Source organism: Eurosta solidaginis, chromosome 3 (assembly GCF_040869045.1).
Source record: "Eurosta solidaginis isolate ZX-2024a chromosome 3, ASM4086904v1, whole genome shotgun sequence".
NCBI classification, from domain to species: Eukaryota; Metazoa; Arthropoda; class Insecta; order Diptera; family Tephritidae; genus Eurosta; species Eurosta solidaginis.
The window spans coordinates 279,177,702-279,194,481 of record NC_090321.1 but is presented as its reverse complement, the minus strand read 5'-3'; the positions used below and the strand labels follow the sequence as shown (position 1 = coordinate 279,194,481).

Sequence of the window (16,780 nt, the reverse complement as noted above, 5' to 3'; positions counted from 1 at the left end):
ACAATCTGCGAAATTACTTGTATGGTGCCAAGAAAATACGTATATTCACCGACTACCAACCACTAACTTTCTCCCTCAGCAATCGCAACTACAATGCTAAGCTGAAGCGATGGAAAGCCCTGATCGAAGAGTACAATTATGAACTCATCTACAAACCCGGAAAATCTAACGTCGTGGCTGATGCCTTCGCCAAGTAAACCAACTGACGGATTCAATGCCGCCCACATCCGAGGTCGGTAGTCAGAATGTAACCATGGACACAGGATAACACAGACCTGATCCACATCGCGGAAGTACCACTAAATGTTTTCAGAAACCAAATTGTGTTCGGGGGCAGACTTCAAATCTACGAAGAACCGCACCCTGGACACTCACACCACAACGTAGGGATAGAAAACATTAGTGAAAACGAACTAATTAGCATTTTGAAAGAAAAGCTGAGACCAAATGTCATCAATTGTATCAAAATACCGGAAGATCAGTTAGGCCTATTACAGAGAGTTTATTTAGACCATTTTACCAACTATAAGGTACGAAAAGCGCAAACCCTTGTAGAGGACTTAAGAAATCCAGATAGTGTGTGTGAGGCAATAACAAAGGAGCACAAGAGGGCTCACCGTAATGCCACGGAGAATAGGAAACAACTTCTTGAGCGTTGCTATTTTCGCAAGATGAGCAGTCAAATTAGGAAATATGTACTGGCTTGTGAGCCGTGTAAACTCAGTAAGTACGACAGGCCCAGAATTACAGGCCACACCAATCCCATCGCGACCATGCGAGATTTTGAGTTGCATCGATAAATTTTCTAAATTCGCAAAGCTTTTCCACATAAGAAACAAAGGAACCCTGCCTTAGGCAAAAAATAGTGAAACTTCTGCACTATTTCACCACCCCTAGAATTTTAGTCACTGATAACGAACACGGATAGAATAGCCCTGTTATATAAAGCTTGTTAGAATCTCTAGGAATTCAGCTTTACTGCACCCCAACTCAGAGGAGTGAGGTGAACGGCCAAAATGAGAGATCTCACTCTACTTTACTTGAAATTTTTAGATGCCTAAAGGCGGAGAATGAAGCCCTCAGGACCAAGGAACTTGTTATCATAGCTGTAGATTGCTATAATAATTCAGTTCACTCGGTAGTGAACAAAAGTCCAACAGACATTTTTTTAATCGCTCACAAGCTTCCAACTTCCAAGAACTCCTTGACCAGAGCAGAAAAATGAATACCCAAATTAAAGCACTATTGAGGGAAAAGCAAATGGCTCAGATAAAAAGACGAAAATGACGTCATGTACGTGAAGGATAAGCAAATAAAGGGGAAGCAAAAACCTCTATACAAAAAAGAAATTATTTCAAAAGACAATAAAGTTTCAGTCACCACAATTAGTTGGAAAAAATTCATAAACTCCACATTAAAAATATAAAAAGAAGGGGACAAAATACCCCCACACAATAAAACAAACAAACATACAAAAAACATGAAAAGAAATTATAAAAGATCTGGCACCAAGAGGGAGTTTATCTAACAAGAGCGGGCTTGTAAGTGGGACAAATCGTGCCTTAGTAGGCTCGTAGTGCCATAGAATTTGACAAAGGGCTACACTACTTCCAAACGGGATTCTGGCGATCTCCCCATAGCTGGTTCGAGAAATGTTAACACCTCTGGTCCATGAGAAAAAAGAAAAAGCTGAGCTTGTGCGCCTAATCCGCTAAGCAAAAATAAAACAAAAAATTGTTTAACAAAAAAAAATAAAAAATAAAAAAACAATAAAAATAAAATTAAAATATTAATCCAAAGAAAAGAAGAAAAACGAAAAAATCGTTAACAATAAAAAAGAAAAAAAAAGAAAACCAAAATTTTTCACCTTTTTAGTTTTCCAAATTTTGTATTCCTTTTTTATTTTTGAAACCTTTTGTAATAACAGCATAAAGTAAAATTTTGAAAATTTTATTTTAATCTTCCCCACTAATCATAATTTGTAAACCACTGACACATTAACAAATTAACATCGCTAGAAAGGCGAAAATCCTAAACTAAAACAGTAACGCTGGTTTAATGATAACCAATCTAAACTTAAGGATTCCGCTTACTAATAGTACCTTCCTACTATCAATAACATTTTTCTTTTTTATTAAATAGATAACCGTAACTTACTTAGAACATAACAACTACTAACTACATTAAATTAGAATTAACATCTTGCGTTGCAGATTCCCACTGCTGGCATCAGCCATCAGCGCACTACACATATTTAACTACAAGGCCCCAATAATAGCCATCCAGAGCGGAGATGGGTGGATCATAGGGGGCTCATTCAAATTCATACACGTCATCGGCCTACAAAACTATACCACGATGGTGACTCAAATGGATAAATTAGGAAGTCATCTAATCAAACGAACCGATGAACAACTTTTAGCCCAGCACTACATCAACCAAACACTCGAACGACTCGGAGAGTTGATGGGATGCACAAGCAAGACTAGGGTCACCCGATCCATTGACTGGATTGGGTCAGCATGGAAATGGCTGGCAGGATCGCCTGACGAAACAGATTGGAATAACATCCTCCACAGCCAAAACCAGATAATAGCGAACAACAACCATCAATATAAGGTCAATAGAAAGCTATTGACAACCACCGAAGAAGTATTGAAACGAATTGAAGAAGTGGTAAACCGCACCAACTACGTAGTAAAGGAAACAGAAGGAATCGAATTCGAGCAAAGCGCACTTCGAAACATCGTCCTCGTTCGCGAAGAGGTCAATGAATTTGTGCGAGCATGTCAATTGGCAAAGCGAGGAATTGTTAATACCAACTTGTTAGACATAGACGAGGTGAACCAAATCCTATCCAAAACAGAAACCCTCCCACACCAGAATGTAATTGAGGCAATCGAATATGGCCAACCATCGGTCCTCACAAACGGGATACTTCTACTCTATGTCCTATCGATGCCGAAATTGACGGCCAGTAAATACAATCTTCTGATTACCCGCGCTGGAATCTACGCTGGTAAACAAGTGCACCTACCATTCGACAGAATGCTGGTCAATCAAGAGGAGACATACGGGTTGACGAAGGTTTGCATGGTTATCGGCTCATCCACAGTATGCAGCTCCGAGTCCTTGATTGCGCTGGAAGAAAACAGCTACCTGCCACGACTCTTAAAAGGTGGGGCTGCTAGTTGTCAATTTATTAGACGAAACGTATCCCATATAGAGCTGGTAAACGAAAACACCATTTTCATTTCAAACCACCAGGTCATAATAAGGAACAACAATGCCACAAATACTATTAATGGCACATACGTAATTCAATTCAACAAAGAGACAATCAAGATTGGCGATCAGGAATTTTCCTGCAACGAAGCTGTTATCGCACACGCCCTCCCAGCCGTACTTTCTAGCATAAAAAACCATACCATGAAAGTCAACTTGGAGTACATCCACGACATCACAATGGAGAATGTCAAGTATCTAGGCTATGTCAATGAAAAAATCAATTTTTCTATCGTTACAGAGGCTATCTCGATTTGCGCAATAGCCCTTATTGCAGGAACGCTGTGGAGATGTTACACAAAGAAACTAGACCTTCCACCGGTTCAAATTCCTACGCATTGGTCGGGAAACATTAGCACAACTAGGATCCCCAAAGGCAAATCTGCACCTGAATTTTATCGCTCAGATCCTAGCCTGCCAGTCACAAGCGTCAGTACTAAATCATCACCAGAAGGTCGCAATCACTTCTTACAAAATTTCTCCCCCTCACGCTTTTCGACATTTGATCTACGAGACGCAGATCTTTCAAGGGGGAGGAGTTACACGCATAGGCACCATAATACCACACAACGGCACACCCTACGATCACGTTTCTAAGCGTGTGACTTATTTAGTTCAATAGGATAAAGTCGCTGATATATATGATAATACTCCACTTTTATTTGTTTAACTAAAAATCAGAGGTGAGTTCTATCCTTTTAATTTTCAGATAAACATGTAAGGAAGTCTAAGTTCGGGTGAAACCGAAAATTACAAACCCAGCTGTACACTTGAAATGCTGTTGTTGTTTGTTTTGTGTGCTTAATAGTGTTACAAGGCTGCGCAATAATACATATAGGTACATATGGTTCTCTTCTGAACTAATTTTTCTTCGAGTTAGGGCTCCCGAAACATAGGAAATTGCTTAGTCATAAAATGGGCGGTGCTACGCCCATTTTTTAAAATTTTAAGTTTTTCCTATTTATTGTTATAAATCCACTTGGGAAATGAAATACCATTGATATAAAGCTCTTTTTTCAAAGATATAGCTTATTTTATTCGTCCCCGACCCTTTTAAAAATCTTTTATATAAAAGTGGGCGTGTTCTTTAACCGATTTCGTTAATATTTCTACAAAGCATTCCCTATAGTAAAAGCAATTTGTTACTATATATATTTTTGATTTATGATTAACAATATTTGTAAAATTGATTTTATCACAAGTGGGCGGTGTCACGCCCATTTTAAATAATTTTTTCAAATTTTTATCAAGAGTCTCAATATCAGTCCAAATGTCAAATTTCAACATTCTATGCGTATTATTTACTAAATAATAAATTTTTTTGTGTTTTCTAAATGTTATATATAGAAAAAGTGGGCGTGGTTATCTTCCGATTTCGCTCATTTTCAATACCAATATATTCTGGGTCCATATAAGCTATAAAAATAAATGTAATGCGCGATAACCTCCGAAGAGATCTAAGGCCGAGCTTCTCTTCCAATTTGCATCGTGCTCCTCTTGATTTTCCCTACAAATTGGCCGGACCGGACCTACATGTTTTATGCCGACTCCGAACGGCATCTGCAAGGCAGATTAATTTTCACAGAGAGCTTTTCATGGCAGAAATACACCCGGAGCGCTTGCCAACCACTGCCGAGGGGCGACCCCGTTTAGAAAATTGTTCTTTAATTGAAAAACCTTATTTTTTAAATTTTGATGTTGCTTTGCCCGGGGTGTGAACCCAGGGCATTCGGTGTGGTAGGCGGAGCACGCTACCATCACACCACGGTGGCCGCCATATAAAAGCTCGTGTACCAAATTTGGTTAAAATATCTCAATACTTACTCAAGTTATCTTGTTAAAGGACGGACGGACGGACGGCCATAGCTCAATCAAATTTCATTCGATACTGATGATTTTGCAATATGGAAGTCTTTATCTATCTCTTTTCCTTTATACCTGTACAACCAACCGTTATCTAACCAAAGTTATAATACCCTGTGTACAAGTACAGCTGGGTATAAAAATTCGTATCTAAAATAGCGTGAGTCAAAGTAAAACCAGCATAAACTCTGTCTCTAGAATACGCAACATGGAATGTTTTAAGCTAGTCGGTCTAGAAACATCACCACAAACATCAAGGATTATATTTAATGTTACCCAATTATAAAACTTGATAGAGGGCGGACCACCCATCAAATTTAGGCACCAATTTTACGAAGCTTGCATATGTAAATGAGAACTACCATAAACATTGTTCTTGGTTATCGATCCTGAAACTTTCAGTTTGGAAACGAGACCAGCCGGTATACAAAACGTACACTAAAAATATCGGGATCGTGGGGCTCAGCTTCGAGATGAGAGCTCACGGGACTGAATGCCCTAGTGTTTACATACTTACTACATAAAAGTACTGTCACTTTCTTTTACACCTTTGTTTACTTATTTGATAAAACCTAAAACAACTGCAAAAATACGCATTCGTACACTTAAATTTAGCAGCAGTGAAATGTACGGCGCGTCATTTACTGATTGTTCAGTGCGTGAGCTATAATATGTGTATGTATATGTATATGTGATATATACATATAAAGGCAAACATCCGTTTTTTTATACTATTTGTATATTTACACGTGTTTGCGTGCTCAAGTGTGTGAGACTATGTTTAGGCCAGGGACCGCAAACAATTATGCCGACACACTAAATATAAAAAATACTCTGTATTTTGGACCTCAATTGTGACTCAAATTATGCCTCTTTTAAAATTTTCCACAAACTTTGGAGCGTTGGTACTTGCATTCCAGGACGCCGCCCGACTATATCAGTATGAAATTCACGCGACTGCTGCTTTCTTAACGGCTACAATTTCCGCTTGGAAGACGCTGCAGTCATCGGGCAGCCTGTACTTATTTCTGAATCGACACAGTAAAGAGCAGACCTGACCCCTTCCGATAATTTGGAGCCACACGTAGACACGTTTTAGTATGCTCTGCCACTTCCGCACCGTCGAGGCAACCCTCCGGTTCTATTTTGGCCCCAAGCTATCTTTTGAAGCTCAGGCACGTGATCATGTTCGTCCTTTATTTACTGACGCTATGGTCATACGGCCTGAACTAAATCTGCCCCGAGACCTGAAACCTTGTTTCAACTGCTGCGCTATATTTTTTTGCTAACAGGTCCGCAGGTGCAATGTGCAAAATGGCATGCGATGCTGCTGTCGGGATAGTTTTCAGGCTCCCGTTATGCAAATCATTCATAATCTACATATCTCCTCAAGTTTGTTGGTATACGTACTTTTTTGTATGGCTGTCGAACAAACTAGTAACCCATAGTAAAGTATTGGCTTTACAATTGCCGTAAATATCCAATGAGTGAGTGTGGGCGATAGACCCCACGTGTATCCTAGCATCCTCTTGCATGCATACAGTACCGGGCAGCTGGTATGTTATCAGCTCCATTTGCACACTTGTCCTCTTCGGGCGGATGCTGTAGCTGTTCCGTCAGGAATTTTGCACCGCCTCGAAAAGATGACGGAGAGAAAGAGGAGCTTGATTGGGATGCTGACCGTAACAATGAACGCAAATACAATGAGAAAATTTGGTGCATGACGGAAGGTTTCAATGCCGATGAGCTGAGTATGCTTAAGTTACGGAGATAACACTTTTTCGCACTGCTTAACAGCAAGCGCTATGAGCACGACTCGCCAATTCCATATGACGGATCATACCATCAGACTATATAAAGAACTAAAAATTGTAATATTCTGGTTGAAAAATAGCACAAATAGCCTAAAAATTACACACTATTCGGCAATCTGTTTAAACATAGAGATAAAAGGTAAAGGCGTCGAAGTTCGGGTGTAACCGAACATTATATACTCAGCGTGAGCTTTAGTTGCACATTTCATTTTCTACATAATACGTGGCACCGCCGTTTAAAAAAAATTTCTCCCCATTTCCACTTAAAATAAAACTTGATAAGTGAAATATCATTGATTCAAAACTATTTTTTGCTAAGTTATAGCTTATTATTCTAGTCTACGACCTCTTAAAAATCTTTTATATAAAAGTGAGCGTGGTCTTCAACCTATCTCGTCCATTTTTTCTAGAAATATTTCCTGCTATAGGGAAAATCTGTGTACCCAATTTTATTACGATCCGTTAATTTTTCTTCAAGTTATAGCTCCTGAAACATAGAAAATTGCTTAGTTATAAAAGGAGCGGTGCCACGCCCATTTTTTTTCATTTTAAGGTTTTCCTATTTATTGTTATAAATCCACTTGGGAAATGAAATACCATTGATATAAAGCTCTTTTTGCAAAGATATAGCTTATTTTATTCATCCACGACCCTTATAAAAATCTTTTATATAAAAGTGGGCGTGGTCTTTAACCGATTTCCTCTATGCCGAATTTTGTTACGATAGGTTTAGAAATTTTTGAATTATAATTAATAATATTTGTAAAATTGATTTTATCACAAGTGGGCGGTGCCACACCCATTTTACAAAATTTTTTCAAATTTTTATCAAGACTCTCAATATCAGTCCACACGTCAAATTTCAAAATTCTAGGTGTATTATTTACTAAATAATCAGGTTTTTTGTTTTCCAATATGTTATATATATAAATTTTCAATACCAATCTATTCTGGGTCCAGATAAGCTGTACCAAATTTGGTGAAGATATCTCAATATTTACTCAAGTTATCGTGTTAACGGACAGACGGACGGACATCGCTCAATCAAATTTTTTTTCGACACTGATGATTTTGATATATTGAAGTCTATATCTATCTCGATTCCTTTATACCTGTACAACCAACCGTTATCCAATCAAAGTTAATATACTCTGTGTGCAAAGTTGGGTAAAAGCGTGCATTAACTTGCGTTTCGTACTTTGCCATTACATAAGAAAAGCAATCACGCTAACCAAACTCAGTATGTTCAGATCTTACAAAATATTGATTCCTACCAACACCCCTATCGAGCAATACTATTAATATCCAAAAAAATCAAATTATTTATGCAATTTACACGCATAAGGCCTTATTATGTAGCGCGCCGTGACGCTTTCTTCTCCGTTCAATAAAATTCACACTTACTCGTATAAATCACCAAATAGTTCACAAAGGTCACTTACTGAAGTGGGTGAAGGCTTTTATATTATAAGATGTTTGGTTCATACTAGCAAAAGTGACTCGTTGCATTTTACATAATCTGACCCTTATTGGCCTATGTGCTATTTTTTAAAATACGACTCTTGTGAGTTGTATGTTGTGTTTAATTACCTACATTAAATACCGCGAATGTCTTAATATATATTTACCACTTTTTAATGGTTATTTCGCATTTTTTGGAAAATAGTTTTGAAACTTAAAAGTAAATTAGATGATATACATATATACGTAGGTTGTTTTAATTGTATTTTTTACTAACACTTTAAAACAAGAAACAACATCAAAGCATTTATCACGATTTTAAGATCATAGCACATATGATAAATGGCAGATCTTGTGAATTGCCTAACTACTTCTATTGCCAACGGATACAAAATTTTATATTTCATAATAATTGTTAAGCAACGTAAAAATAAACTTTGACTTACAATTTTTATAATAATACTTTTTTTCGTTTGATAACACCGGCAAAAAAAAACAATAAATGTGGTCTGTACATATATATGGGACTAGTTCGGTACGCTAATTCCGAATTTCCAAAAATATATTCGCCAATACACCCTAAAAAATCTTCCAGCGAAATTACGGTAATTTCTAGTGTATTCCTATGTTTTGAGTAGAAACTCGAAGTTAGATTCGAACTCCGATTTTATAAGGATACAATGTGAGGCCAGCTATATTACTTTTATTCTGGTTTCGGCTCACAGTGTTTCAATACTAAAATTTACAATTTAAATCGCTGTCGCCCGATGAAAATTATGTATCAAAGCAATACAACTTGTTATAGCATAAACCATTGTTTTTATTGATTCAGCATGGCAAGTTCAATCTAAAATTTCATCTTTATTTCAAACTATACCAATGATAACAAAAAATTTAGAAAAGGCACAGTCATGAAGAATAAAAGTTATTCTAAAAGTAATTTTTGTTATAAAACTTATGCTTGCTCTTTGGTATTTTGGTATCTACTTTGTAACGAGGAATGAGAATAAGCTGTTCAAGTCAAAACTCTGTTAAAGAGTGCCTTATCGGATAGCTAGTTTCAAAGTTCCGTCGGCAGTCAGAACTTATCCATTAAAGCGTATCACCATATAAGGACAACAATCAAAACTATGCAATTAATTCGCGCGAATTTCACAAACCATTAATAATATTGTTACGATATTTTTTGTTCAATATTTTTCGTTTTCCCATTTTTATTTTTCGGAACTTTCGCTTTTCCAATTTGTTTGACATTTCGTAACACACTCGATTTCTGCGTATAGTTTCAAAAAGTGTATTTAAAATGGCCACAAAGGGTTAAAATTGCTATAAATAAAAGCTGCTACTTCCAAAAAATTATGAAAAACTGTAAACTTCAATACCTTTTGAAAATGAGAAAGTTGTGTGAAGTTTTCATTCATTTGAGATATTTCTTCTACTGTAAAATTTTATTGGATGTAGTAAGCAGATTTTACCACGGCGCACAGTGGTTCAGAAGCCAAAAAAAGGTTAGGTATAAGAGTTTCAGAACCAGTTTTTTTTTCGATTACGTTGTTGAATCAGCATTTCGACAAGTTACTGCAATTTCACTGTTGGGTATACAGTCTTCAGGAGAAATCGGAGAATTTGTATATATTTCTGAGAGTAAATATTTCTATATAATTTCAATTTGAGCGAATCATTTAACAGTATTTTATGATTTCTCAATTTACTATACATAAATTGGACCTTGAAGAGAATGCAAAATTTGCTTCTTATCATGCTCCAAATAACGCTTGATTAATAGAGCTCAAAATAAAAATTTACCTTAAATTGGGTTTTAAAGGCCCTACAAAAAATTTTAGTATTACTTATACTTTTTGCAAATAGTAATAAAATAAGCTGCGAATAGTTGTTATATAACCTAGTTCTGCTGCATACATATAGCCCTATCAGTCCTCAGAAATTTTTGAACAAAATAACAAGTTTTCAACCGAACGATTGAGAAGATTTTGTACTATGCATGTTAATAGTGCATTCAATGCTATTATGATAGAGTATAAGTTTTTTTGGCCTAAAATTAGTGTTGATTTTTAAATTATTATTTTTTTTAATTCCTGTGATCCGATTTTTCTTTTAACGCGTTCATCTTAAATAGAAAAATATATAAATTTTATTCGGTGTCTGGACTTTTTAAAAATTACTTTTGATTCGTGTTGAGCGACCATTAAACTGGCCACATACTGAATTTCGCTTAAGTCAGGTTATTTTTAAGAAAACTCGTCCACCATTTTGAAATTTTTAAAACGGATTTCAAACACATACGTAATCAGCTACCTCGAAGACCACTTAGTTTTCACTTCAGTACAAATATACTTAAGATAAGCTTTGATATTCAGTTTTTTCGCTTGTCAGTACAATCGGAACCACTGTGCGGCATCGACGAAAATCTTTTAGTTTTCGGTAACGAATAAACTATATTAATTTACATGATTCAATTACTAGAGGTTTGTTCTCCAATGATGACAAATCTTTGATACTCCCAAATTGAAAAATCTGGACGGGTTGCTTTTACGAAGTAATGAAAATGGGGTATAATTCAATCCCCTTCAGTGAAAATTGTAGTAGAAAAATAGCTTTGGTAGTATATTAGTAGTGATAATAAATTTGTAGATGCCAAAAGTTTTTGGGGAAATAATTAATTTTCTCCCAAATATTTCATGAATTGATAAAGTTATGTTGGTTTGGTCATTCTTTCAGAAATTTTTTGAAGAATGCCGTACGTTCGAATTTTATTCAAAAATGCACTATTTCAAAATTTGTTTCAAAAACTCCCTATATGAGCATAAGTTCAATGCATTTTGTCATAAGACGAAGTTAATGAAAAGCATTCTAAGATGAAGCGTTCTTCAATCTAACTCTATTATAGGGCGGTTTTGTGACAAATCCTGAATTCGGAAATTTTTGAAAAATATTTTGAAATAGCACGATTTTCAACTTTCTGAAATTTCCGGAAGGTCTTTTCCGTTTAAATATTCATGGAAGCGTTAGGGATAGACCGTTAATTTAGAATATTCGGAATACGTTCATTTGATACTACTTCACGAGATCCGAATAAATCAAATAAGTATATACAAAATATTCCAAATATAAACCGATTCCATAAATTCTTAAATGGAGACGAATGTTCCGAACATACGGAATTAATAGAACAGAAGGTCGACTTTTAATACGTGCCCAAAAATATTGAGAGAAGTGTCAAAAGACGCGTATTGACCTCGGTAACAATAATTCGAAGGCGGAAATAAAAATTTTAGCTCGTTCAAAAGATATTGGCGAAAACCCGAAAAATGACCCGGGTTGCGTTGGCGGCCTTCAGCCGAGCTTATAAAAAATTACCCTGGCCGGGATCAAAATTAAAAGCGTGCAAAATCCCTTTGTACACAAAATCTTTTTCAGTGCACAAAAGCATTACAACAATCACATGAAAATTACCAACTTCAACTGCAAATATCTCCGGACAGAAATACAATTTTTCTTTTCCTCCTTAGGATTATTGTTGTCGCGGTCAGCTCTCTCGATATTTTTGGACGCGTATTAGCAGTAGACTCCAGTTCTAGACTTTTACTTGAATAAGTTAACATGCTCAGTGAGTACATTTCGTTATGGCATCTCCATTATTTACTAATGACAATTTTACGTGAATCGATTTAATAGTCGAGGTTTTGACGTTGAGCGATGAATTTTGAATTGGTTTAGGTTTCGTATATTCATAGGTTTACGAAAGTGCACGATTCCTTGGTGTCCTCACTTTTCATAAAATTACCTATGTTCAATGTTCAGCCATATTAATGCATCGAGGCATAGTTAATAAATTCACCATAAAATTAAAAAAAAAAAAAAAAAAAAATGTTCTAAGGAATTATGCAGTCCAGTACTTATCCGGTATTTGTAAACTGATTGCTTCCAATTTCTACTACTAATATTTTTCGAAAATTCGCAAAGAAACAACACGGTTAACGGATGTCAATTCGATTTGGGAGCAAAATGGCTGCAATTGTCAAAAAATGTGTCAGTCGAGCAAACCTCTTGTGATTGAATCATGATTAATTTATTTTATTTGGTTTGTGTAATAAGTTTTTTTTGGTGAGTGTTTGCAAGCTTTTATAAAATAAAATTTAGTTTAAATTTTCAACTCACCTGTGGACCAGCATTTGCTGCTACCCAGGCCTCTGCAAATGTTTCCATTGCGCTTTGAAAGTCCATTTCGTCTAAAAGCGTTTATAAATGTTTATGAAGTTTTGAAATGTTCTGCTCTTCCTCAAGATTTTCAGATATTATTATTTCACTTGTCTAACACTACAAATTAGATACACACATACATTTATCGACAATACATATTGGATATTGGCATTTAGGAATGTTTATTAAACACGAAAATTTTCATTGCCACTTGACCACCTGCAATCTCATGGGAGCGGGTCTAACTCTTCGTTTGTTCATATTGCTTAAATTCCGCGGCAAATAATGCAGTAATTATTATTATTGTTATAACTATGTAGGTAGTTGTTGCAAGTTTATTGCGCTTGATTGATTATTGGTAATGGTGTTGACGCGACACAATTAACAGCTCACGGTAAATAAATATAAACCGGCTGCGCAGAATATTGTATGTGATTTTCATAAAAAGGTATGTATGTACATATATGCGTGCGTATTTGTGCAGTAAGCTTAACGGGCGTACACTTTTAATGTTTGCTTAAATTTGCTTATGGGTGCAGTAATAGAAATCAATTCGAAATTTGAATGCCCAACACGCGACTGCAAAACTCCATGACAGAAGCGTAACTAATGCGCCTAACGAGTTAAAAGCGTTGGAGCATTGAAAACTATGCCCGCTGATAAAGTTTGCGCTGATTGCGAAATAGTTTGCTTGTTTTTATTTATGTTTTTTAGGGTCTGCTTGTGTAAATCCGTGCAAATACTTTGTGGTAGGTTGAAATACACCGCAAATGAACTCACGTGATTTTTAATGCTTCTTTTTTTTAAAGAAACTGGAGAACATTTACAAAAAAGGAGCGCATACGTTGCATTTGTGAGCTCATATTTTAGTGGTTTTTTTTATTAAGTTCAAAAGGGTTTTTCTTTTACTATATACTTGAATATCCTTCACAAATTCACTAATGTGCACACTTTTCACTTTTGTTGTTTTCTTTTTTTAGTTTTATTGATTCAATGCATAGCACATTAACTTTTCGTTATATTGCTATTTGTATTATAACACTTTACAGTCCGTCCGTTTATCGGCACGCACACTTCACACTTGATCGGCCGCCATTCGATGACTGACTGTCAACATGCAATGTCAATTGCTTCAATGATAAGCTATGTTACGCCACTTGAGCTTCCCCATAGCTACCGTCACCATAATCAAGCACTTGCCTGCCAGCTCCCCCGCCCACTCGTATATAACCTTGTAGCCTAATTCTTGATGATGTTTTTCCAAAGCTCCTTCTCTTAAATTTTTGTTTTTGTTATTGTATCTGTAATTGTTGCTAATAGCATTTGATTTCTAATACCGCGTCAATTCATCCATCTATCGCCATTTCGGTGTGGTTGCTGATGCGATTGAGGCATCCCCTTCTCTTCAAACCCTTTCAGACATTTATTAATATCATTTAATTGTATACAATCACAATTTGTCCAATTTATTTTATTTATCTAGGTATTTTATATTTATTGTAACTACAAGCACATTCGATATGTGCAGTTAAATTTTTCATATGCAAACGCACACTTCACGTATTTTATTGTTCGCTCGATTGTTTTGTTTATTAAAATTTACAATTGGTTTATACATACATACATATTTTGTATGAAAATCGAGCAACATCACATCTATCTCCACTGTAAGTTGCCACACAACTGATTCTGCTTCGCGCTCTCAATATTTTACCTTAAATTTATCTTTATGCATGTGTTGTGTTTTGGTTATATACAAGTGTACGATTATACATGTGTGAGTCATATTGCGTTAGTAGTGATGTCGAAATGTGCTCTAACAAATTTTCATAGCTTTGTAGTGGTGTAATCACTACACAAATACCTATGCACTTGGTCCTCAAAAATTCTCCCGTTAACTCTCCACTTGTTTACTTCCTCACTTATGGTAGGAATTGCTATTGTTTGATAACGTTTCTAATTATTTATTGTTCATCTTGCTGAACATAAAAAACTATTTTTTTATTTATAACATTCAACAAATAAAAAATTTTAAGCTCGTTCAATCTAAATGGGTTGAGTGCAAATAAAACGAGTTATTTCACCTAACGGCCCAACGTTTCGCCAACTTTCCTTGGCATCTTCAGGGGCGGATCTATATTTTTGACAATAAAACATACCAAACAACAACAGTTAATGATTTAAAATAATCCCTAGCAAAACATAGTTTCATACACCAATAAATTGAAAACCATTCACTTACATTGATATTTATACATTGAAGCTAAAATAGGAATTTAGACATTGATTTTTGTCATTAAACTAAAAAACTGATTTTTACAATTAAAAACGATACCATCAAATGTGGTACACTTGTCATACTAAAACTAACTAAGTAATATTAAAACTCATAAGCATAATAGGTAGCTAGCCGCAACACCGTCTGTGTCCTCTTTCTTGTTCACCGTTTTATCTCTGTTTTGAAAACACCGTAAGCTCTCTAATGTGTATCGTGTTTTTACTTTGGCTTCCTTGCCTATAATACCATTTTTAAGTTTTAACTAACATAAGCAGAGATGCTCAACTCCTTTATTCTTGTAGCACTTTTGTTTTTGTTTTGCCCTGAAACATAGAAACAGCTACAAATCTACACTTCAAATATAAAAAAAAAACTCCCATATGCACTCACATATAATAACGATTCATTTGAAGGTGCCTGAGTTTCTTATGAAAGTGTAAAGAAAATTTGTTTGAAGCACTTCCATGTGAAGCACTTGGGTATGAAAAACAAATTGACAACTAAATATTTTTCAAAAATATTATGGCACTGAAAAAAATGTTAAATGAAAATTGATTCATAATGAAAATTACCTAGCGAACGAATCACGGAGCCGAAATATTTTAAATATATAAAACATTACTTTGAATTTTTTCAAATGTGTACATACAATTTTGTACACGTATTGTGATTTGCACTTCAACATAAAAAAATTTCAGCAGCATTGAACATAAGGAAGGTCAACCCAAACAAACTCCCTCTCGCTTTTATTGACATCTCAGGGGCTTTAGATAACAACACATCAAGCAATCACAAGCTACACGGTTAACAATTTGAGCCTAAATCTGAAACTTGTTTGTACTACATACATATATGGCTAAATCAAATTTGGTTTCAAATATAGATTATAAAGGTCTTACTGAAAATGAGTGCAGATATGTGGGTTTTAATTTGAAACTAGAGAAGTCTACACTTATAGTTATAAAAAAAAAACTATTGGGATTCCAGCAGCTTGCTCTTCCAATTGAACCATCACATCTGTGTAAGAAATTACATCGTAACACCTTGTATGTAAAACAATATTTTACGAAATAGAATCTACGACTTGTCGCCCTTTTTACAAATGAAATTTTTTGTTTTTAAATTTTCGGCACCAAGTTTAGACTCTTGGGGTTTGCTTTAAAACCAGACGTGTATACGAGTTTCTATTTTTTGGATTTTTGAAATATTTTTTGATTTTATTTTAAACTTATTGTTAAAATAAGTGTTTAATTGAAGTCGATCAAATGAGGAGTGCAAAATGGGATCTTGATTGAAAATTTCGTCTTGAGATTTTCGGGGTTTAAATATTTGAGCTGATAGCATTTTTGTTGCTGTAGTTTTTTGTTAGCATTTTCTTAATATATAGTATATTTCATAAATAATCTCTCCAATGCACTCAACTCCTCAATTATGAAACACAGTAGTACCTTCAGAGGTTTCAAATTTAGTAGAAAATTAAAATGTAGGCTCAGATTTCTGAAATTGTGCTAAAGAGAGCAAAATCAGTTTTGTCAATTATGACTACTAGAGGATGCCCTCAAGGTGATGTATTCTGCACATTTTTTGTGAACGCTTGTCATGGATGACCTCCTTCAGTTGCTGAACAATTAAGTAATTTGCATCAAAGGGATGCACGGGAAATAATTGGACATTGCATGCAAAAAGCATTTGGAATCCTGGAAAGGTGGTGTGATACCAAAGGTGGCCCAAGACCACGCAAAGAACAACAATATCAAAACTAAGCAAACTGCATCGACTTGTTTGTATTGGCTTAACGGGCGTGATGAGAAAGCGTCCTGCTGATGGACTTAGTGCCTTATTGGGAAAACCTTCCTTC

General features: G+C 35.4%; 1 protein-coding gene across 1 annotated transcript in view; it reads right to left on the bottom strand.

The window, feature by feature from the left end:
* Window positions 1–14,288, bottom strand: part of dve (SATB1_N and homeodomain domain-containing protein dve) — a 373,578-nt gene extending 359,290 nt beyond the window's left edge. Inside the window, exon 1 of the mRNA XM_067776644.1 lies at window positions 12,603–14,288. Coding sequence (XP_067632745.1) covers window positions 12,603–12,668 — 66 coding nt within the window. The 5' untranslated portion in view covers window positions 12,669–14,288. The remainder of the gene's footprint in view (window positions 1–12,602) is intronic.
* Between the last annotated feature and the right edge of the window lie 2,492 nt (window positions 14,289–16,780).